At 37.2% G+C, this 25949-nt stretch overlaps 1 protein-coding gene and 1 long non-coding RNA gene across 2 annotated transcripts; both read right to left on the minus strand.

The window, feature by feature from the left end:
* On the minus strand, positions 1–7449 carry LOC121297556 (pregnancy-specific glycoprotein 22-like). The gene is made up of 7 exons (XM_041223916.1): positions 7302–7449; positions 6173–6469; positions 5513–5797; positions 4365–4661; positions 2913–3167; positions 2058–2189; positions 1–204 (listed from the first exon to the last, which is right to left on the minus strand). The coding sequence occupies exons 1-7, from the start codon at positions 7354–7356 to the stop codon at positions 107–109; spliced, it is 1419 nt and encodes a 472-aa protein (XP_041079850.1). The 5' UTR covers positions 7357–7449; the 3' UTR covers positions 1–106.
* Positions 7450–22813: 15364 nt separating this feature from the next.
* On the minus strand, positions 22814–24296 carry LOC121297015. Its single transcript, XR_005947126.1, has 3 exons — positions 23990–24296; positions 23753–23875; positions 22814–23155 (listed from the first exon to the last, which is right to left on the minus strand). It is a non-coding gene; the product is annotated as an uncharacterized LOC121297015 (long non-coding RNA).
* Between the last annotated feature and the right edge of the window lie 1653 nt (positions 24297–25949).

The raw sequence follows: 25949 nt of genomic DNA on the forward strand, positions 1-25949 counted from the left end.
ACATTGCCAATGTTTATTGAACAAATTAACAACGTTGAAAAGATAATTACATTACATTTCAAAATGAAACACATGCATGTATAAAAGTGATATTCAGTGTGAATCTTTAACATGTGAAGGTTGAGAGTTCATTGGCTATGTCTTCCGGAGGGCTTGGGAAATCAGGCATTTCATCTTCTTTTTGTGGGACTGGAGTTAAAAGCACTGAAAACAAATCAATACAAAGCATGATAATACAGAATTCAACCCACAAGTGTCTTTTCAATGTTACAAAACCGACCTGATGCTTTAAATACAGCAATACAATCACACCTAGACAATTAAATCAAAAACAATCACATTGAATTATATGGTCAGAACTATCAGTCTGCTTTGTTAACGCGTACATTTAATATGTACACTACCGATCAAAAGTTTTAGAACACCTCTATTTTTCCAGTTTTTATTGAAATTTACGCAGTTTGATGTCTCAATGTACTCTGAAATTAAAGCATAGAACAAATAAAAAATTGGAGATAAAAAAGAAATCATGGAATCGTTTTGTTTGACAAAATTTAATCTAAATTTTGGACTCAAAGTAACCCCCTTTGCAGATATAACAGCCGAACACACTCGCGGCATTCCTTCTACAATGGAAATCTAATATTGTTTTGAAAGTTCTTCCCAACACTGTTGCAGAAGTTCCCACAAATGTGTTGCACTTGTAGGTTGCTTTGCTTTCATCCTTCTGTCCAGTTCATCCCAAACCAGCTCGATGGGGTTTAAGTCTGGAGACTGTGCGGGCCATTTCATGATTTGAAGCCTACCGTCTTGTTCTTTGCTTTTAACGTAGTTCTGACATAGCCTGGTGGTATGCTTTGGGTCATTATCTTACTGTAGGATGAACCCCTTACCAAATAAACATATACCAGAGGGTATTGCATGGTGCTGCAAAATGCTGTGGTAGCTGTTTTGGTTCAGGGTGTTACTCACTCTGTGCAAGTCGCCGACTCTGGATCCACAAAAGAGCCCCAGACCATCACGCTTCCTCCTCCATGTTTGACAGTTTGTGTCACACACTGAGGAACCATCCTTTCACCTACTAGAAGGCGTACAAAAACCCTGCGTGATGAACCGAAGATTTCAAATTTTAATTCATCGGTCCATAAGACCTTCTTCCAGTCTTTAGTAGTCCACCGGCAGTGCTTCATGGCCCAGGCAAGCCTTTTTTTCTTATTTTGCCATCTTAGCAATGGCTTTCTTACTGCCACTCGACCTGTCAAACCTGCAGCTCAAAGTCTTCTCTTCACAGTTGAAACTGAGACTTGCTTACTTCGACCAGTGTTAAGCTGTGCTTGAAGCTGTTGTCCTGTGAGACACCTATCACGCAAGCTGTTGACTCTCAGAAACTTGTCTTCTGATTCTGTTGTGGCTTTGGGTCTGCCAGACCTCTTCCTCTCAGAGTTTCCTTCAGTTTCCAAGTGCCTTTTGATAGTGTAGGAAACTGTACTCACTGACACCTTGGCTTTCTTTGCAATTTCTCTAAAGGAAAGAACTACACTTTTAAGGGTTATGATGGTCTGTCTGTCTTCCTATGTTAATTGCCTTTTTCTCTCCATTATGATAGCTATATACTACTTCCTGCAGTACAATAGTATCCAAATAATGCTTAAGAGGGTGCAGTAACACAGTCTGTTTCAACACTGCTTTTATACAGACAGAGGGTTTATAAGTATTCAACAAAAGCTGGGACACCTGCAGGAATTGTTAGCATCAACTTTCAAGGTTTAATTTACTTCCATTGCTGCAGAACAGGTGTAAGTTGTAAACCCATTACTTGTTCCCTGTAAAAGGCCTTTTTGTATAACTCTGAAATGTACATTATTTTTCAGTTTTTGGTAACCTAAACTTTTTTTTTTAACCTCTGGCAGTTTACCGCTTACCTTTGTACCATTTCAGGTTATTCGCTGGACCTGAACTGCTTAAATTTCAATAAAAAATGGAAAAATGGGGGTGTTCTAAAACTTTTGACTGCTAGTGTATACTAAAAAAAAAATAAATAAATAGCATATTCTTACTTATATTTGTTTGGGGCTGTGGGTTGGTGTTGTTCTGCTTATGCGTCGCTACAGCTGGGATGCAGACAAATAATGCAATGCCAACAACGACAGCAACAACATACCATATAACTGCATTCATGCTGCGCCTTCCTGTAAAACAAAACAAAAAGCCTTGTACAACAGTGCAAGGGTCTGCAGTCTTCGGTTCACATTCACATGGTGATTTGAGGAATAAAGCGAGATATAGACAATTGTTTTTTCTTCCCTTTATATTTGCATTGGATTACTTGCTGCAATCAGAGCTGTGTCCTTACCTGGTATCTTTCTAGAAGATCAAACAGGTGAATATGTGAAACTCAGTTGTCTGTATATTACTGCATATAGAAAGATGGTGTGCCTTACATGCAATGCTTTATGTAAGCTACATTTATCACCACTACAGTCATTAGAACAGCAATATTAAACTAAGCTCAAGCTAAAACCGGAACACAAGCGATGAACTGAGCCTGGTTGACACATTACAACCTGAGTGGGCTGAATATAGGCAAGTATAACAAAAAAAAATATTGTATTACTATAGGAAATTCTCACAGCTTGACACTGCCAACTGCTGGACCATCTTCTGAAAAAAAATAAACAGTGCTCTCTCTAAAATGTGAGAAAAATAAATCTACTGCACAGTTTGGATCTATATCAGAATTAAAATGTTGTGATTGGTGGTTGAAGGCACATGACTTCACTTTGTGTCTTACAACGCACCCAGGGTATGCAGTAGTGCTTTAACTACTTCAGATCCTGTTGTGTGTTAGTACTTACATATGCAGTATATTCTGTCTTCAAAGTGAGATCCCCTATCGGTTTAACATTTCTTACCTGCACAGGTAAAAGAAACAAGGTCGCTTTGCTTTTTACTGACATGGTTTTGAGCAGAGCAAACTAAACTTCCAGAATCATTATACACAACTAGCACATGGTTTCTAATACTATGGAAGACACTTTCGCCATCTAGAGTGTTTCCATTTAAACTCCACTGGAATACTGGGTCACTCCCGTTTTCCACAGAGCAGTAAAACTGAACTTCCCCATCAGGTAGGCAGGAATATTTCAACACAGGCTGGGACACTGCATCTGAAACAAATAAACACATGTATAAATAAATCAATATCCATTTCACATATTCATCAAAAACACTGTATTATGTAGCAAAACACAAGCAAGGATGCCCTACTATCCCATGTGGAAAGAACACATATTTTCAATATATTATAAATATATGCAGTGCAACCATTTTGTTAAATACACATCACCTATCCATACATATATTCTTAATTTGTTTTAAATATAAGCAAAATAGGAACAGGAAATTCATGATATCATGCAATTTCATTAGTATGCCATATAAAGATAGATGAATGTGTATATATATATATATATATATATATATATATATATATATATATAGATATAGAGGAGATAGAGAGAGAGAGAGAGAGAGAGAGAGAGAGAGAGAGAGACTAAAATATAGACGTTAAAAATGTACACAAAAATGTTGTACTAGGTGCACGTTTATATGCAAAATGTGAGTTAAAAATATCAAATATCTACTTATTAATTCATGTTTTTATCATACACCATGAACATTTTTGGCAAATTGCATAAAATCACTTTCTGCTTAAGGCTGCATTTTAAACTATGTACATAAAAACCTGCAAAGCATATATTATGCTGTGAATAACTTTCTACCACACATTTGGAAAAAAAAAAAAAAAAAAAACACACACCCTGTGAGATGGGGCAGGAATGTTTGGGTTCTGTATTCTCCAGTGCTTGGCTGAGCACTTACTGTATTTTGGATTGTTATGCTTCATTAATCTAACTGTATAATTACATTTTATTAAATGTCCAGTTTGAACACATTTTTCATAAAAATATATGTTAAACATTCACCAAATGAGGGGGATATGTTTAGATTATATAAAAAAAAAAAACTAACAAAAAATACCCATATATTTAAATTGTAAAAACTGTATTTTAGATTATATAAGACGTATATGGAGAGCACTGTATGTTACATATACTAACACATGAAATCCTTACATGACAAATACTGTAAAACCGGGGCAATTTTATAACCAATCTGCATATAATTTATATATGAACATATATGTGTACACATAAAACCTAAATGAAAAAAGAAGCTTATAAGTGTAACATATATTGTTTTTAATATATGTAAAATATAAGTTATTTCTGTATAGGTAACACAAGTGTCAGGCCAGTCTTCACAATGATGTAATATATTTGATATATTAAATAATACTTTACCTATTATAAATAACTGAGCTATCCATTTCTGTTTTATTTTATTATCAAAAAACTCCATGCTGTAATTTCCAGTATCAGTTTTCAGAGTCCTATCCAGTCTGAGAGTCCCGTTAGTAAAGATCTCTGCCCTGCTTCCATACTCTCCATAGTAACAAGGGGTTGGACCCTTAAACTCAGCTAGAGAGTTCTCTCCCTTCTTCCATTTTGCATCAGAAATGTTTCTACCATCCATGTGTTCAATAAAGAGGGTCACCGAGCAGGCTGTGGCTCCATATACACATGGTAACTCTATTAGGTCTGCAGTTTAAAAAGGAGTAGTGTGAGTTTGAATCAACAAGCACAATTATAGAAAGCAAATGTATGATAACATTTTCAGAGTAGAAAAGTAACAATTATGAGGATGACCAATAGCAGGCTCCGTGTTTACGGGAAGAATGACTCTTCCTTGAAACGTGGATCTATTGAAAACATATCAAACATGTGTGTCTATCCTTGAACACACACATTGCTAATGTTTTAACCAACACTCACATCAGGTACAGTAATTAGACTTAATTTGTATATAAACTAATGTACAGGTATCACTGGTACAGTAATCAAAAGAACAATAATAAATAACTATGCTCATGCATACATCTCTAGTTCAATTCAACATTAAAAAAGGTAGTTTATTGACAAACAAGTCTAAGACATTTGTTTTGTTCAAATATAGAAAATACCTAAGACTATGTTACTGCTGCTTAAAGAAAAAAACAAAAGGTAATGAGATGTAGATTGTGGAACTCATATGTAATATTTTTTTTTTTAAATGTAGTGTTTCAGTGCTGTACAGATGTTTTATGTCGTTATCCGTTATCAGTTTCTCTGAGATATGAATGTACCAGCTTTACATCTTTCTTTGACATATTCTTATTTTGTTGATCATTAATGAACATTTCTGTACTGTGGGTGTTGTCGAGTGATTTAAAACAAGACATTTTGTGTTTGAATTGAAAGTGATGGTCTCGAGGAAACGAAAGGGTCAAAGTTCAAGTGTATTTTCCTCTAGAGGAATTGTCACTTTTTTAAATCACTACTGTGGTATTAGAATGGCTGAGGATGCAAATATAGATGATGTAGAATGGTATAAAAATATAAAAAAACCTTACTGCTTATGAGTAATTCAGCATATTCTATGTAACTGTTGTTTTTGTCCTTATCAGTCACATTCACTGTGTAAATCCCCAAATCGTTCTCCTGAATCTTGTGCAGTCTTAATGTTCCATTCGTAAAGATCTGTGTTCTGTCTTTATAGTAGCCAGAGTAACGAGGGTAATCCTTAATTAATGAAGCCACAACAGCACCGCCTTTGCTCCATTTCATTTCAGCGCCATGTGCCTTGTTTTTCAGGTGAAAAAACACTGAGCTCCCCAACACTCCTTCTACAACACTTTCTATATAACAATGTGAACATGAGAGAGAGAGAGAGAGAGAGAGAGAGAGAGAGAGAGAGAGAGAGAGAGAGAGAGAGAGAGAGTTAGAGAGATGTTTTAATATACACATACAACAATAAGAGAGTCAAAATGCTTACTGTAGGGCCTGAAATTGGTAAATGGATTTTGAGTTTGATTACTTTCTTTTTTCAACTTACATTTAAGGAAGTTATGTTGTCTTCATAATGTAAATATGCAAAACTTTTTTTTTTCTTCTAGTTCTAAAGGTTCATTATCATTTACTCAACAGAAATAATTTACGAAGACCATTTGACTTTTAACTTACCCTGTTATGAAAATGTAAACAGTTGAGAATGTGTGTAAATAACAACTTACCAATAATGATTACACTATGAGTCGCTTTGTGTATCATCGTACCAGATGCATCAAACATCTCCACAATGTAATTCCCTGAATCAGTAGCCTGAGCTCCATTGAGTCTGATGGTTCCATTTGGATAGATTACAATTCTGTTTCGGTACTCTTGATAAAATTGAATGACAGCTTTATTAACCTTAAAAACCAAAGTGTTGTCCTTTTTCAACATAAAATCTGAACTGTTCAGGATATTTTCAACATTCAAGTGAAGGTATAATGAGTTGCCCAGGTATCCATATGTTTCATTACTTTGTACTGTAAAGTGAAGATTGTACATCAATTCGTTTTATATATATATATATATATATATATATATATATATATATATATATATATATATATATATATATATATATACACACACACACACACACACACACACACACACACACATATATATATATATATATATATATATATATATATATATATATATATATATATATAAATGGTTGAACGCAAAAAATCATGAAGATTTGAACAAAAATAACTACCTATTAATACCTTCTTAACAGATTTTAAATGAATGTAAACAGCGGCAGATAAAGCTACCATTAAATCAATTCATAAAGGGCCCAAGGTCATGAAAAACAAATTATTTATCAAACAACACATTTGAATATAAAAGGCGGAAACAAACAAATTAAGCTTCCTCCAAATATTTTAATGCCATGGTCACCATTTTGCATTGTAAAATGTCATTGTTGAATACATGCATACTATACATGCAAACACCTTAAGGGGATCTGAGGAGGTCCATCCAGAACTTCAAAAAACAACATCCCTAAAATATAGCAACTGCATGCTTAGCCCCACATCCCTGCAAGTGTATGCTACTCAACACACAAAACAGCACATAAACAAAGTGTGCAACAACATCCTAATAACTATTATTCTCTCAGCTCTGAAGATTTCTATGCTAATATGTAATTTGTTTGTAGCTACACTGACATTTAGAAATTATACTTCACCTACTGCATTATTTTCAGAATTAATTCCGGAAGACATTTTCAGTGTAGCGTTATATTACGTTATATTACTTAAGTTGTTATTATTGTGTTTTGTAATGAAATATTGAAACCATTACCTGAAAAAGTGAGAAACACACTCCAAACGAGCAGCGTAGAAAAACAGGAGTTCATTATTCAAGTGAAGGTGACTTTTCCAAAACCATGAACACAGTATATGAAGTGAGAAATCTCTCTGTAGCAAATGGAGAATTTAAAGTTACAGTCCTTTTGTAAAATGTGGTATAGAGCAACATAGAAGTGAGACTATGTGACGTGTAGTTCTCTCTCATGTGAAACAAGAACAGTGAACACCCAGTTGAACCACCCTATTGTGTATTGTATTACTTTTACTATTAGTTATAAATAACTATGTGAATGTGAAAATGAAACACAAATGTAAGCAGTATTGCATACTAATGCTATGCTGTAGCCACATAAGCTTCTAATCTTCACAGGATGGAAAAAAAAAAAAAAAAAAAAAAAAAAAAAAACGTTCTTCTGTGCTTCTTACAACAGAGGTACAACCTGAGACACTGCTGTACCTGCATGAAGTCCAGGAAACACATCAAATTCACATTAGCATAGATTAATAACATATGAAGACCAAGTAAGACTAAACACACAGAACATTCTGATATATTATATTATCACTGGTTTCAAAAGAAACGAGGCTGGCAAACACTGAGCAAAGTCTTTTACTGTAGGTTTATAGTCAATGTAGCTTCTATTTCAACACTGGATAAAGCGTCAGTCTATTTGTTTTAATCAATAACAGTTGATTTTGTCTATATCCCTTCAGTTGGCCAGAGAGGAGTTGTATATTGTTATGTAGGTTTTTATGAACACTGTTTCCCCTGATATATATAAAATGTCACATCACCTGATGTAGATAAAAAAAAAAAAAAAAAAAAAAAAAAAAAACTGTAGGTATCGAATACAAAGTTGTTATTATCCATTTCCCAAAGCATACAATATTTAATTTTTTTGTTTAGTTTCAATTGAGGTATTATTATTGAAAAATGGCCAACTAAATTACTAAAGCTAAGCATGTAATGTCTAGGTACTCCATTTACAAAATAAACATTAGAATCTTGGACCACTGATGCAGCCTGGCACTGTTAAGATATATCTCTCATTGGACGATTTCAATGACCCCCCCGTTATAAGTCTCTTTGAATTGATTGTAGAGCCCACCTTTTGGGGGTTACAGTTCAGGCCTGTGTCCTGGAGGTCATGACTTCCAGTAAAAATAACAATATTCACAATTTGTCTTGTTTTTTGTCACTTTTTATTTTGCTACATGGTGAGAAAGTGAAGTTTTTGTGGTTTAGAGAACTAATATTTTTCATTTCCTATTTATCTATAGGAAGATGCTAGAGGTACTGTACTGTTAGGGGGGGAACAATCAGATGAGCAATATACTTTTATTAGGGTAAGATCAGACTGCTGCAAACAAATTAATTGATACAATTTATCTCTGTTGGTAACCATGAACACTTGCAAAAACATTCTTCAGCTACTTCTGAAACTGTGTTTCCTCCTATCTTCATTTGGTAAGTATTGTTTTAAATCAAAATCTGTAAAATTATTTTGCACAATAGCAGCCGAGAACCCCGATTTCTGTCTGCTATAGAAATGTACTTTGCGTTATTTCTCACCACAATTATGTATATCTTCAAGCGAATCTAGAAAGAAAAACAAAATAACTAAACAAAAATACACTTTCTTACTTTATTTCTGAACATTTTGTTACTTTACACATAAAACTGTAACCATTTAAGACACTCAGTTAGTCAGTTATCTTATTACTGTAACTCTTCACAACCACAATATCCCATAAAAACAGGAATATTATTCAAACAAGCGGGGGCAAGTGCTCAGTAAATCTCATAGTATGTGTTTAATAACACAACTTCAAACACGCAGTACAGAAATAAAGGAAAAATGCAGTAGACAAATGTTTAATTTGTAGATCAGTTTGTTTAAAAAAAAGACAAATAAAAGGTCAATTCTAATGTTATTTTAATGTAGACTTGTTTACAGAATGACAATAAGACAATACTGTGAGCAACAAACATAAGCCCACAAGATACAGTAAAATACAAAAAAATGTGACTTAATAAAACACATCTGAAATACAACTGATAATCAAAGTATCCATTACATGCACTCTTATGACACAGCTTGGAAGTGTAGGTCATTTAAGAGTAACTCCGCTTAATGTACAGCATCTGTATTCCATCTACTAGGTAGACAGCTCTGGGAATCTCTGATCGTTTGCACTGTGACTAGGTTGTAGAGAGCCGATTACATTTACAAAAATGATAATAAGATCGGGAACAAGACAAATGAAAATTGAGAATGATTGGTATTTAAAGGAAACATATGAAACTTTAAACTTTGCAAGATTTCTCAGCATGCTTTGAAAGTTTTGACTGCTGTATATACTAAAGTATCATCATTCACTTCCAGCTGGACTGGTCTAGCTGGCTCTTCAGCTGAAGCTGTGGAAGAGAAAATAAAAGTGACAGTAGACAGTTGCCTGACATTAGGCACATGCAGCAAAATCAAAAAAAGAAACCATATATAATGAAAACGTTACTACACCAAATGGATGTGAGATGTATTTCCTCTTTGTAAATTAGGAAGATTTTGACCAACTTACACATGTTATTTTAATTAGCCATTTGCCTGAGCTTATATTGTACACTTCCAGTTACAGCTTTAACACTACCTTTACACTTTGACAAAATGTTTGAACAAGGTTTTGATTATATCTTTTTTTTATATATATATATATATATATATATATATATATATATATATATATATATATATATATATATATATAGTAGCGATGTCAAGAAGGACACAAAACAGAGTTGCTGAAAGTAAACACTTGGTTTATACACACACAAATAAATCAAACAAAATAACCAGGTTAAACAATTCAGATTCTTGTAACAGTTCCTTCTTCTCCAGGCTAACCCCGAGGTCCTGCTCACAGCCCCTTTTATATGGGAGCTGGAGGGAGGCAGTGCCCGTCCCAGCCAATCCAGACATGGCTGGAAATAAACTGCCTGACAGTTACTGAGGGAAAGTACAGGCAGATGGCGATGGGAAACTCCAAGGCCCAGAGATCCTGGTAAGTCCCTGCCTGGCAGCTGTGGGTGAACTCCCCAGCCAAGGGATCCTGGAAAGTCCCTGCTAGGAGAAGTGGGCAGCACCCGCCGTTACACAGCCCCCTTAGTTCTTGTTGTCCTGAGAGGCTCCTCAATCTAGGAAATGGAGGGGTCAGGTTCTCATCCTCTGTGGCCTTGGTGTAACAGCTCCTTGCAGGATAGCTGTTGGACCGGGAGAGTCTGCTGGTGGGGTGGCTCCGGCAGGCAGGCCGCAGGGTTGACCAGTGGGTGCATCCACGGTCCTCTGCACATCGCTGGTCAGTCCACGGTAGGGAGCAATCCGGTCGCGATGGGGCACCACCCTCCGGCCACTGCGGAGAATCTGGACCCGAGGCTCCATCACCCGACAGGGCCCCATGCAGGTGTTGTCAGCTTCTGGGCAGTGGCCCTGCCTGAGTTGGAGCTGGAATATCCAAACCAGCTCCTCTGCCCGAAACGGCCTCCTCTTCACCCGAGTGTCGTAGTTCTGTTTCTGGTGGCAGCCTACTGCCTGGAGTTGCACTTGGACAAAGTCAGGGGCAGTGTCCAGCTGGTCCTGAAGCCACTGGGCATACTCGGGTCCAGGGGGAAGTACCTCTGTGTCAAGTGGCCGCCCGAACACCAACGTGGCTGGGGTCCTCAGTTCCCTATCCATCATCATCAGGGTCGGGGTGCGGTTCTTGGATTCCTGCACTGCGGACCGGCATGCCAGGAGGACCACGGGCAGCTGTGAGTCCCAATCCAGCTGGTGGTTGGCGGTGGTGATGGCCAATTGGGTTGCCAACATCAAATTAAATACGAATCCCTCCAGCAGTGCCTCTGCTACTGTCACTGACTCCTGGTTTGGCAGGGCTTACGCCTCGGGCCACTTAGTGAAGTAGTCCATGGCGACCAACACGAAGCGGTTTCCTCTCTCACAGTGAGGAAATGTGCCCAGGTTGTTGACCCCAACCCGTTCCATAGAGTTGCCAATGGGAAACTGCGGAGGGGAGCAAAGGACTGATCCGCTGGTCCCTTCTTAGCAGTGCAGCTGTCACAATGGCAGCAGTAGTCCTCCCCATTGTGGCGGCATCGCCACCAGTAAAAGCCTTATTGGAGTCGCGACAATGTTTTGTTGGCCCATACCAGGGATGTCGGCCTGCCAAACAAGAAGCTAATTCTGGTGCCTTTTTAAACATTTAAAAACATTTTTGGAGTGTTTACATTTTAGATATGTTTAAGTTAAATGAAAAGTGTTTGCAAAAGCAAGTTCATTGTTTATTTTATTAAAAAGCTGATATCTGAGTGAGGCGTTAATTCTAAGGCGGCTCCGCGTTCATTATGCGTAGTAATATATATATATATATATATATTATATATTATATAATATAATACATATATATATATATAATATATTATATTCGTATACAAATATTAATGTTTATTATTACTTATACATGATATATGTGATTGACTATCGTCTATCGAGAGGGATTTACACAGTCATATATCCAATGATCTCCGATAACATTTGTTATTATTATTATTATTATTATTATTTATTTATTTATTTATTTATTTATTTTGCCAATTTTGAATGGATACATTTTTTATATTCAAATATTTGTTTTGAAATTGCACCCAAAAAGTTTTTCCAAGTTTTCAGTATTTTTTATTTTTTTTTAAATTGCATACATTTCTAAAACAGTTAAACATATATTATCAATGTCACTTAAATATAAATGTGAGGTGTTAGGGAATGTAATAGGTTATATGCTTACCTGCATTTCGCTGTTTCTTACGAGTGCAACGATAAAGAATGGCAACAAAAATGATCATCAATACTACATACCAGCCAGCTCCACTCATACCTTTACAGCATTGTTAAGTGATTCAATCTACAGTTTAATTAGCATTCATGCAGTCCAGAAGATGTAGAAGATAAATAATGACTGATGAGCTGCAAGCATTACCAGTGCATGATGGAAGACATAGTTGCACAACGATAGATGTATTAATGTTTGACTTTGGGGGGAAAAAAGTTAACTTCCTCTAGTATTCTAAAATTGTAACATGTGGGTTTTATATACATTAAAAACACAGTGAGATTTTAAAAAGTAATTACCAGAAATGTTCTGCAGCTCTGATACTGCAGCACCAACATCAATACATTTCTGTAGTCTGGTCTTCTGATACTGATATTTATAATATTTTCATATTTGGGTTCATTTTTATATGTGACCTCGTAGTTCAGATTGGAAGTTAATGTGGATGCCAATATCCTATGGCACACCATTATTACAAGCTTTGTTTGGTGCTCTATTCAGCCAGGTCATTGGAACTTGAGCCCCCCCTGAAAAGGCTAACATTTACTTTTAGGACCTAAAGCTGAGGATTTTATAACATATACAAATATCTAAATAACAACATGAGATTAATAGAAAAGGTTTCTCACCTGCACAGGTAACTGAGGCAGGGTCACTCTGTATTTCCATGTGTTGGCTTACAGCGGAGCAGACGAAGTTTCCAGGATGTCTGCTTTTTAAAACCAATGTTTGGTTTTTAATACTACAGAAGGCATTTTCACCCACTAGTATGTAATCATCCAAAAGCTATTGAAATACAAGGACTTTTCCCTTTTTTTTACTAAGCAGTGGAGCTCAACTTTCCCATCAGGCAGGCAGATATATTCCACCATATGCCGGTATTCTGTGCGTGAAAGTGATCAAGGATTTAGATATGTTGACATTGTTCGTATTAATATCTTTTTTTGTAATAAAATGTGGTTCAGGGGGGCGAGAGCAAGACCTACACCCCATTCCAATCTGCATACTATTTAAACCCCTATTCAAGCACCCTATCTTTTTCCCACCATTTCTTCCCCATCAACACCTCTACAACTGCATCTCTTTCTGGAGGCATGTAAAGCTTGCCACCAAGTGAGGAGGCTTGGCAGCTCCTGGTCTCACTTCCTTGATACACACCACTCAAGCACAAAAGCACTCCATCACAATCACATCTGACTTTTTGAAGATACCGCTTCTTGGTGAATAGGTTGTTTTGCCATACACATAAGTATATCAAGTATACAGTACCTGGACTGTAAATCACTCATTTGTCTAATCCATTTGTTTAAAAACTTACAAATATACAATAGTACTGCTCTAGACCATTTATACATGTGTAATAAGGTGTTATAGTGAGTTACAGATAATAATAATAATAATAATAATAATAATAATAATAATAATAATAATATAATAATAATAATAATAATAATAATAACCAATTGTGATTAACAAAGCTATTATTCCCCGCTTTGTCAAAAAGGTTTATGCTGTAATTTCCAGTATCAGTTTACTGAGCCTCGTCTAGTCTCAGGGTTTCATTGTTGAAGATGTCAGCCATGCTTCCATAGTCTCCACAGTAACGAGAGGCAGAACCCTAAAAAAACTCAGCCACAAGGGAGTCCCCTTTATTCCACTTCATTTGACACATATTTAGAGTGGACACATTTTCCATGAAGAGAAATATTGAGTTGCTTATACAGGTAATAGGATGCCTGAGATATACTTGTACATTACTTGTACAATACTTGTACATTATTAATACATTGTGAAAATATACCACTATATTCAGTGGGAAATTGTGTACGATAAACAAATTTCCAATTGGCAAGTTATACTATCCCTGAAGAAATGAAGGCTCCATGGAAGTATAATTCTTCATCTTAACCCTTCACCATTGAGCAGAGGGATCTCCTTCAGAGAAGCCAAGGATAGATGATCTCAAAGAGAGTCAATGATGAAGGTGCACAATGAAGACTAAATGAGGTCAGAATCAAGTTTTAAACTGAATATCACATTCATATCTGTACATTTAAATGTTTCACTATTTTAAATAACATTACTTAACAAAAATAAATAATAAAAGCAACACATATTTTTGATCGTTTAATACAACACAATAGTGCTCCACATCAGAGCAGAATAGTGCAGCGTGTGGTTCTTTTCCATATGCAGGAATATCGAGCCTCCCATTACTGCATATACAGATTGCACAGCATTACTCTCTGTGGCACAGGAAAAATAAGACAATAGTTGCCGAGAACAGGGTAGCTTTGAAGCTAGCAGTTCGGGTAGGGCTACAGACCGGCTACAGATCAAGAGACCTCCTGTGTTGGCAAGGCACGTTACTTGTGCCTCGGCTATGTATGCCTTTTTTAGGTGGGCTTCTGTCATCCTGCATTGTCCGTTAGAGCATACTGGATCCTTGGACAGGCCTCCAATTAGGGAGGCTCACACCAAAGCCGCTATGGTGGAATCAGCCCGCGGGAATTGTGCTAGCCCCAGCGCCCCTGCACTTTCCAAGGAGGCCAGGAGGACTTGCCCTCCTCCAGCAGGAGGATGTATATAGTGTGTAAATCAAAAAGAAAAAGGTATTGGAGGTTCACAAAAATATGAATAATTGATACATTTTTAAAAAAAAAATCAATTATATCAGGCCATTTCAGACTGCAAGTCCTTCTTCAGCTGGATGGAAAAAGCAGAGTATGTCAATTTTTTTTTTTTTTTTTTCCAGTACCTTATATCATCCTGTGTACAGAACACACACACCACAATTCTTTAAACAACAACATATCACTGGTTCCTAGGTACAATCTTAGTTTCTGTGCTTGATAATAAGTTACAGTGTGTGTCTACGGTGTCTCCTATTATAACAGCTACCATTTTGCACAGTGTGTGCAGACAGCACTAGATCACCTCTCTTATACAGTAAGAGACAACATATTAATTTATAGAATAGGAGCTATTATTATTTACTGCATTTTATGGAAATAAATAAACTGTAATTACAATGTCTCATCAGCGATACATTTACAAGGCCAAGCAGAAACAGATAAACAGATCTTTCCACTACACAGGGAATGTTATTTTTATATAAAGAGCAACATAGCTTTAAATATGAATGTATATATTTTGAATTAAACATCACTTTAATTCTAAGCATTGTCTTTGTTCCATTCCATAAAATCCACGTTCCATATTTTTGTGATTTACAGAATGTTGGGTCTCTGCCCTTCTTCAATTGGATCAGCAATACCACAATATTCAAACAAGGAGCATCATTATTCAGTAACAATGTGTGTTAAATATATTTCATATAATAGTGGATGTGGACAAGAACGAGCAGTCATGACTGTAATGTAGGTCTGAATATTTTTTCAAAAATATATTTTTTTTTAGTGTATGACAGCCTGGATCCATGTAGCAATCTGATTGTTGTTATATTGACTTTTGTCAGAGAGTCTTCCTGGTCCAACCCAGCGTCAGCACCTAGTATGGTGGCTGGAGATCAGGTTTTTTCTTCCATGCAGGGAGCGGAGAGTGCCGGCTTGGCAGCCTTCTCCCCGGTTGACCGCCATTGCGGCCCTCCTACAGGCACAGGGCATTGGACAGGCCAAGGACCTACAATGTCCTAACAGATAATATCGGACAACAGAGACGCACCTCAAGAAGGCATATGCCACTTGCTCCCAAGCTGCCCTGCTTTCCAATGTGTTGAGCATGCTCTCTGTCTATCAGGCCATTAATATTAAGGGCCAGCTGGAGAACTCTGCGCTGGTGGAGGATCCTGTCCAACCTTCGTCAGGGGACAACCATGGGTCCCATCTTCAGGAGGGAAGTAATCACCACAGACACCTCCAACCACGGCTGGGGTGCAGTCTGGAACGGTGTGGGGACTCTGGGAGTGTGGACGGGGCCTTGGGCCTTAGCCCACATCAATGTCCTGGAACTCAGGGCAGTAGATCTCACCCTACAGCACTTTCTTCCGGTAGACCGGAACAAACACATGCTGGTGCGGTCAGACAACACCACGGTCGTGGCATATATCAACCACCAGGGCAACCTGAGATCTCCGAGCCTTCACCGTATGACGGTTTGACTATTACTGTGGTCTCAGCCCCGGCTGGCTTCTCTTCGAGCAGTCCACTTACCAGGCCGACTCAACCAAGCCGCGGATCTCCTCTCCAGAGGAAGTCCCCTGGCCTCGGAATGGCGTCTCCATCCCAGGGCAGTGGAACGCATTTGGGAGTGGTTCGGCAGAGCAGACGTAGATCTCTTCATCTCGCGGGAGTCTACTCATTGCCCTCTTTGGTTCTCGATAAGAGACCTCGACAGTCCCTTAAGAGTCGACGCCCTAGCCCACAAGTGGTCGGCTTGTCTCCTTTATGCCTTCCCACCGATACCACTGCTCCCCGCCTTCCTAAAGAAGGTCAGGGTAGAGGAAGCTAAAGTGCTTCTGGTAGCTCCTCGGTGGCCCCGAAGGACCTGGTTTTCGATCCTGGTGCAACTCCTGCACGGCCTGCCGAGGCAGGTCTCCCTGCGGGCAGATCTCCTCTCTCAGACCCAGGGCAATCTGTGGCATCCAAACCCCCAGCTGATGCATCTATGGGTCTGACCCCTGAACGGGAATGCCTGTCAGCCTGTCACACGCGCATAGATGGGTTATCGCCTGGAAACCATTTCCTGGCGTCCCAATTTCTTAAAGGTGCGAGGAGGCTGCGTCCTCCCAGGACATCTAGCCTCCCCTCGTGGCGCCTTGATGTGGTGCTGGAAGCCCTTACAAAAGCCCCATTTGACCACTCAAAAGTAATATCCCTGTTCCACGTGAACCAATCTGTGGAGTTGATGGCATTCCATCTTCCTCTCTTCTCTTCTCTGGAGGACCAACGGTTGCACATGCTCTGCCTGGTGCAGGCATTGAGGTGCTATATTGACCGTACAAGGGGTGTCAGACACACTGAACAGTTGTTTGTGTGCTATGGTTCTAGGACACTGGGTCAGGCATTGTCTAAACAGTGCCTGTCCCATTGGATAGTGGACGTCATTATAAATCTGCTGGCCTTTCCCCTCCAGGGCAATTGAAGGCGCATTCTACCAGGGGTATGGTGGCGTCCTGGGCCCTCTTTCGAGGTGTCCTAGTGTCTGAAATGTATGCTGCGGCTAGCTGGGCTACGCCACACACTTTCATGAGGTTCTAAAGACTGAAATTGCTGATTCCTCTGCTCCACTCTTTGGAGCTTCGGTCTTGGACTTTATTGCACCAGTGGAAGAGACCAATTAGTGTTAGTCTGGATTAGACTGCTGTACTCTTTGAATACGCTCTCCAGCATTACCCATGTGGTAAGAGTATCCCGGTACGATATCGTACTGTTAAAGACCCTCTGTTCATAGAACAGTGTTAGGACATATGTCTTTCGAAACAGACGCTGAGGTGCTGTTCCATGTATATTTTATACATGTAGACCGATCCTGTCCTACTGTCGCATGGTCTCCCTCGCGACTGCTTTGGTACATGGTACCCATTAGTTGATGGCTATTTTCGAATTGAAAGAGAATGTAAGGTTGCGGATGCAACCCTGGTTCTCTGAAAGAAAAAATAGCCATCAAGCAGCGAGGTCACTTCAGTAGCCCTTGCTGCCTGAAGCAAAAGAGGCTGGGCTTCCTACGCTCTGCATAGTCATTCAGCACCCGAGGGGTGGGGCGCTGACGTCAGAGCTACGGAGGCCTAAAGGCAGCTTTTATATTAAGCTCAGCATAATCCTATCACCTGACGGCGATACCCATTAGTTGATGGCTATTTTCTCTTTCAGAGAACCGGGGTTGCATCCACAACCTTACATTATACACAGCAGGTGTTAGCATTAGCCAAAAGTGAACTATTTTTGTAGGCCTATATATATATATTTATTACAGCAAGTAGAATGCAAAACACCATCTTTCACATCTCTTCAATAAAATGTGGTAACAGTTCTCTAATTATACTGCAATTGCACATGTGGTTACATAGCATTTCTTCTTCTTCTTCTTCTTCTTCTTCTTCTTCTTCTTCTTCTTCTTCTTCTTCTTCTTCTTCTTCTTCTTCTTCTTCTTCTTCTCTCTATCTATCTATATATATATACATCTATATATATCTTATATAAGAATGTGTCACTGCATTGGATAGACCCCCATCACCACCACCGCCACGTACAAGAAAACCGAGACGAAAGAGATATGTACAGCACTTGGTTGTTCTCTATGTTCTGTTTACTGAACCAATTTTTATTCACAGCAAACAATTCACATAAAACCTGTGTGAAAGTACATTATAGTAATTAAACATGATAGCGTTGAAATAGAAAAAAAAGAAGAGGAAAAAATAGGCACAGTCTTGACAACACAGCTTATTGAAATGTTTGAAGTGATTTTAAGGAAGTGTATTCTACTCTGGTTTCTATTTGTTTCATATTGATTAAGAAATCTTCATTTTCATCTTCATTTGCATATGCTGAAACAAAAACAACATTCAAATTATTCAGTATTTATTAATAAATAACAGTTTAGGTACTTAAATATATATATATTTTTTTGAGTGACAAAATGTGATTCATATTAATATCCCTTTTCAAATACAATATATAGCATTTGGCATACTGCATATATAGTATTTGACATCACATAAAATAAATGAAAGCTGTGTGACCAGAATACAGGCTTGCCTTTACTTATGATGACTGGAAACTGCGGCTTTGATCCACATTGATGACACGCCACTGCAGCCATGACAACCAATAAAACACTGACACCAATGCCCACAGCTACAAACCGGAGCAGTCCACCTAACCTGCCTAGCAAGAGAATGTCTTGTTATGGAAACAGTAGTTTGTCTTATCAAATCTTCATGTGTTAGTCATTCATACTTAAGACTGTTCATTCTGGCACATAGCATTACAGAAAAAAGAAATACAGGTCCTTTGACATTTTCATGTTATTACATGTTATAAATGGTGTAATAAACAATATTAGACAGTTATTAATAACAATTTATACAAATAAAGCACATTTAAACAGGTACCATGACCGTTATAAGTTATAAATTACTAGCTAACATAATAACATAACAAGACTAATAAACTGTTATTCCTTGTATTCCTTGTAAATAATTGTCATGCTTATAACCCATGGTTGCAGTTCTAGAATCATCTTCTACATCTCTTCTACATTAGTGTCTCCACAAGTTGTGTTGTTTTGCTCTGAAAAAAAGGTAAATGTTCTCACCTCCACAGGTAAATGAGACAGGTTCACTCTGTCGTTTATCAACATTGTTCTCAGCGGTACAGATTACCCTTCCAGAAACCACCTTGTTTAAGACTAAGGTATGGGTTCTACTGTTAGGAGAGGCATGTTCACCCACAGGGGTGTTTCCATTTAAACTCCATTGGAAAACAGGGGAACTTCCATTTTGTACTGAGCAGTGAAGCTCAAGCTTCCCTTTATTTTTGCAGGAGTATTCCACCACTGGCTGGGATATCGCCTCTGAAAGATATAATGGTTATATTCATACCAATAGCAATATTCAGAGGTCCTTCTAAATGACAATAATTGAACTTCAAGCATATACTAGCACTATTGATATTCTTGTAGTTGGCTTTAAAAGGTAAGAGGCTTTACGACTACAGTTCTCTTACAATAAGAGACAGCTCACATGCAACATACTAATCAACAAAATGAATTATGCCCCAACTACAGAACTGCATGTATATGTAAAAACATGTTTTGTGAAATTCTGAACATATTTTACAGAACATTATTTAGTTTTATTTAGTTGACGCCCATGTAAAATAAAAAATTCAAATTCATATATATATATATATATATATATATATATATATATATATATATATATATATATATATATATATATATATATATATTCCACATTTCATATTTTATTTCATTTTAGTAGGGATGTGCTAATTATTTCATATTTGATTTACATTATTTCAGACAGTCCGTGCTGTTGTTCTTGTTGTTTGTTTAATTTTGTTAAGAAACAGTTATGAAATGGTTTCCCACCCAACTAGAGTGTATGAATTTTACATTGCAGTATATTGTCTGGTAAAGACTTGGAATACCTGTACCGCAGTGAAGCAGCTCTAGCCATGAATTTACTCTCATAGAGTTTCTATTATAATGTGTGAATGACAACTTACCCTCAATTTCCAGATGTTGTGCTTCTTTTCTTAACCATTTACCATTTTGGTCAAACACTTCCACTGTGTAATTTCCAGAATCAATTTCCTGGGTTTTGTCTATTCTGAGAGTCCCATTAGTAAAGATCTGAGCTCTCGTTGCATAGTCTTTATAAAAATAGGTAGTTGAATTTTTCAATTTACCTATCCTGGTGCTATTCTTCAGCCATGCAATGTCACTGTTGTTGAACTGTTTCTCTTTGTCTAGGTGCAAAAACACTGAGCTCCCCAAGGTTCCATAGACATGTGGCATGTTCTTTGCTGTACAATGTAAATTTTAAACATGTGAGCAACTAATATACATGTCATATATGTTTAGTCATACATTCTTTTTTTTAGTTTCTGACAAATGTATATATATATATATATATATATATATATATATATATATATATATATATATATATATATATATATATATATATATATAAAAAGAGCAATTTTGTCATAAGATCTTAACTAAATAGATATACAAATAGTAGCAGTGTATAACACATTGTCCATTATAATCATTGTTAACAACATAAAATGCTTACCAGATAAAAATAAGGACAAAAACAAAATGAGTTGAAGAAAAATATTTTTCTTCCAATTCATTATTTTCATGAAAGATATCACCCCGTTCTTTTGAAAGCAGTATTATATTGAGGTGCAGGGAACCCAGTGTGAATGTGTTTTAGAAAGCAAGAGCTCTATTTAATCTGAAAAACACATGCAACATGCTCCATATAAAGAATGCAGGAAATAAAATGGACATCTGACAGTGCTTGTGGTTATTTATAAGTGATCCATCCTGACAAAGGCAAGGCTTTAAAGCTTTTTTTAAAACCTAATCTCATGTGCCGATCAGGCTATTTACACTGGAATTATGTGAATTGCAAACGCAATGATTATTGTATATCAGTAATATCTTTAAAGAACATTTACTGGGTAGTTGAGCTGCTAGCAAGCTTCCACCCGATTACGTGTGGCCATCTTATAACTGGGACAGTCTAGACAGCCAAGCACAGCACTGCCTGTTCCCCCTTACCTAAATAACTCAGTTTAGTAGGATAAGCTTTGTTGCCTACCTGACCAGCCAATCACCACCAAACCCTCTACTATACAGAAGATGGTACATTGAAAAGCTCCTGCTCTCCTACAGCTAGCAGCACTCGGTACACATCCCTTTAGCCCAAAATACTTCCCTCCTAAAGCCAGAGCACAAGCAGGCTGGGACAGAGATAATCTTTTAATATACTACATACAGACATGCATTTAAAATTATAGAGCTACGACTGGTAAAATCAACTACATAGGGGTTCTAAAAAAAAGGCAAAAATAAATTTGAAGCTGGTTCAATTTCACTCTTTAACCTGGTTTTCGAGTCAGTTTTATTACAAATCAAGTACCTCAAGTTTAGATTTAAAACATTCTAAACTTCTGTGTATTGTTGATTAGGTATGGTGGGAACCTCAGTTTTGTAGAACTTTGGTGTATTTTGGGAGAGCTGAGCTGGGGTTAAAATACTTGTTTCCATCAAAGCACTCGCAGAAGTGTCTTTACTTTGCAGTGCCTCGCTTCCTTTTTTGTAACCGTGTTATAGTCAAAACCGTGAACGTTTTAGTATAACTAAAAATAACACTCTGTGTGAAAATGGGTGGGGGGAGGCTGAGAACATTGTATCTTAAAGTGAAAGCTTGATTTACATCTAGTCTGGTAGCCACAAAACATATTTGACTTGTGAACTAAATTATAGGCAAGTGTATTAACCCAATGTAACACCTTGTCAATAATATCAAATCTGATCATGTCTGCTGTAATATGGGTTTGACTGTCGTTACTTATCTGTGATTACTGGCAAGAGTCCAATTGTATTCCATGTATTAAGGGCAGAAATGAAGCATCAATGTACTTGAATGTGTGTGTCTTTCTTAATCTTGAACAACAGCATATATAAAAAGTTTTTGTACACTTTAACATATTTACAAAGCAGTTACAGCATTATCATTCACCGTAAAGTAAAAACAGAAATGTATGTTACAAAACCAGCAAATAAATGTGCACCTTTTTGTGTTTTAGTTTAACATTTGCTTTCCAATAGATAGGAAATGCCTGAGTTATTCATATGAACCATTTATCATCAATGTTTGCTATTAATTTAGAATGGCAGTACATGCTTTGTAAATATGGACTGTCAGCATGTTAGTGTTGTCATAAATAAAAGAGAAACGGGAAATAACAATTTTATTCAGGGTCATCAGATTTACAAATGTTTATTCAGTGTAATCCTGAATCCCGATTTCACATGCTGGATTCCTTCAAGTAACCCTTGCAGCGGGCAGCTACACTTGTAAAAATGTTGCATTAAAATGCATTAAAACAAAGATCATTTTTAAGTCCTGCTGTTTGATAGGGCTCTGATACTTGCTATCCTGCAGAACTCCATGGGTAAGGATACTGGGCCACTTTACCTTATGTCCGAACTTTGAACCCACCTGAGGCATGATGCTGCACACATCCAACGCACTTCCTGTCATGTGTTAATGTTTCATTTATAAGTTTAAAAAAAGCAAACAGACAAACAATACATTAAAGTAAATCATCTCCTGAATTAATCCAGTTCAGTTCATTTTTCTTTGGATCTTGATTGAAGTGTACACCACACTTGTCTTTCTCTGTAAAACTGAAGATGGGCTTGGGACATCCTGCGTGTGCTCAGAATCTAACTTTTCTAAAAATAAAAATAATAATAATAATAATAATAATAATAATAATAATAATAATAATAATAATAAATAATAATAATAATAATAATAATAATAATGTGAATGCAGAGAATGATTTATTTTTCTGAATGTGTTATGTATTCAGTTTGAACATTTACAGACACAATTCCAAAGCTTTTATCACTGTATTCATTTTACACCATTTTTTGGTGAAATGAAAAAAAACAGCTAATGTTACTGAACATCCAATCTGTTTCAAAATTTCAAAGTTGTAATTTGGCATTCTTGAATGGCTTTTACTGTACCATGCTTTCAGTATTTTGCTAGGCTTTTACCGTTCCACAGATAATTCTTAAAAGGCATTGACATGTTTTAAAGCAGGTTTAGATGCCGTTGGTAAAGTACAATGTACAGTCGGTGTTTGAGATGCTTCTATTTTGTCTTTTTAAAATTTGTTTTGCACTGTTTATAGTGTAACAGTTTAACTAATGCTAGAATTCAAGCCAGTGTCAATTGATATCACACAACGACACCAGACCTTTTTTTTTTTTTTTTAAAAGGTTTTCAATCCAAGCTCTATCATTAAAATCATTCAAACTTACCAACATCTGGTTGGGATTGTGGCTTTGGAAGGCAGCAACGTAGAACAGACACTGCAATAATGATCAACAGCACAGTGGTGCCAATGCCTCCAATCAGGTACCAGATAATTCCACCAAACACACCTTTGTAATAGAGAAACATACATGATAACTGCACTACTTCAAATCAACCCTGTTGATCAAACCAATTTTATTTAATCGTATTGTGCGTTATGAGAAAAATTGAAAGATCCTTACCTGCACAGGTAAATGAGAGAGGTTTACTCTGACTTTTACTGATATTGTTTCTAACAATACAGATTACATTTCCAGAGATCATCTTGTTCAAGGCTAGTACAGAGGTTTTGTTTCCAGAGGAGGCTTTTTTACCATCTAGTGTGTTTCCATTTAAACTCCATTCGAACATAAGGTAGTCACCATTTTGTACTGAGCAGTGGAATTCAACATTCTTATTGTGCTGGCAGAAGTAATTCACCCTGGGCTGAGACACTGCATCTGAAAAAAATCACAACAGTGCTGTTCATTGGGATTTGGGAAGTTGACCTCTGATATGGTTGCATTACCTGTACTGTTAACCTCTACTTTATTTTATTTTTCATAGCCATATATTTTCAATAATGCCCAATAATAGTGTTCATGTTTTGAACCAAGCGAGTTTATTGTACAAAACGGTAGCTTAAAAAAAAAATGAAGAAAAGAGGGTAACACTTTACATTAAGTGTTTCTAATTACTGTACATTTACATATAAGTTACGATGTTATTATGCATCATTACAATGTACTTAAAGTGTAAATCTTTTAGCACGATGTATGTAAGTACACAATTGAATCAGAAAAGCATTAGGGTTAGGGAAATTAGTGTTAGGTCATGTAGTTAGTACATTGTAACTATGAGTAATAACATTGCAATTATGTGTAAGTAAACATGAATTTACTAGGTAACTACAGTGTAAATACACAGTAATTAGAGACACTTAATGTAACAGAAAAGAAATAGAAGACAGGCATATTCTACTCACCAAACAGGAATAACTCAGTAAACTCTATGGCTAATGTTTCATTTCTGTCAGATATAACTAAACTGTACATCCCTTTATCTGTTTCTTGTGTGCTTTTCAGCAGCAAGGTGCCATTAGTGAGGATCTCTGCTCGGTTTCTATAATCTCTAAAGGAAGTTGCACTGTTCTCATCCAACCGAGCTACAGGGGTGTTCTGCTTGTTCCATTGAATAACAGAGAATTGCAGGATCTCCATTTGCACATGAAGAAACACTGACATGCCCAAGACTCCGTGTACAGTTTGACATCTAGTTTTGATATCTGTGTTGGGAGAGAGAGAAAGAGAGAGATATGCTTCTTCTTGGGATCTTTAACATACTGTAGAAATGATGACGCTCAACTTGTCAGGCCAGCTTTCAGCTATTTATTGCAATACTATTATTACCAATATGCTGTATGCTATTATGGAGGAAATGTTTCTCTTTGCAAATGTTGCCCAGTACTAGTACTCTTCCTTTGCTTGACAGCTGTACTACAGAGATAAACATATTTATGCTTAAGAATGAAAAGTGAAGATTCAGCAAGTTTGCTGACCATGGAAGAAAGCTCCCAAGGGGCGGCGCATAATTGGCCGCGTCTTGCCCAGGTGGGGAGGGCCTAGGTCAGCCAGGGTGTCCTCTGTTCACCGTGCATCAGTGACCCCGGTGGACTGGCAGGGCACCTGTGGACTGCCTGTAAGCTGCTCAGAGCTGCATTGTCCTCCGACGCTGTAGCACTGAGGTGGCTGCATGGTGGGCCTGCAGAGTGAAAAGAAGCGGTCGGCTGGCGGCACATACTTCGGAGGACAGCGTGTGTTTGTCTTCGCCGCTCCCATGTCAGTGCGGGGGTGGTAGCAGTGAGCTGAGCCTAAAATAATTGGCTATTTCAAATTGGGAGAAAAATGAGGTAAAAATTAATTGGTGACTACTAAATTTAAAAAAAAAAAAAAAAAAAAAAAAAGCAGCACAGTTATTATAGAGATAATACCTTACCGGTATCAAACATTATTAATTCAGCAGCCCATGTCAGTCTACTTTTTCCATCTTTATCAAACACCTTAACACTGTATTTGCCCATATCAGTTGTGTTTGCCATGCACAGTCGTAAAGAACCATTTGCAAAGATCTCAGCTTTTTTCTTATAGGTCCCATAGTAAATGT

Source organism: Polyodon spathula, chromosome 22 (assembly GCF_017654505.1).
Source record: "Polyodon spathula isolate WHYD16114869_AA chromosome 22, ASM1765450v1, whole genome shotgun sequence".
Taxonomy (NCBI): domain Eukaryota; kingdom Metazoa; phylum Chordata; class Actinopteri; order Acipenseriformes; family Polyodontidae; genus Polyodon; species Polyodon spathula.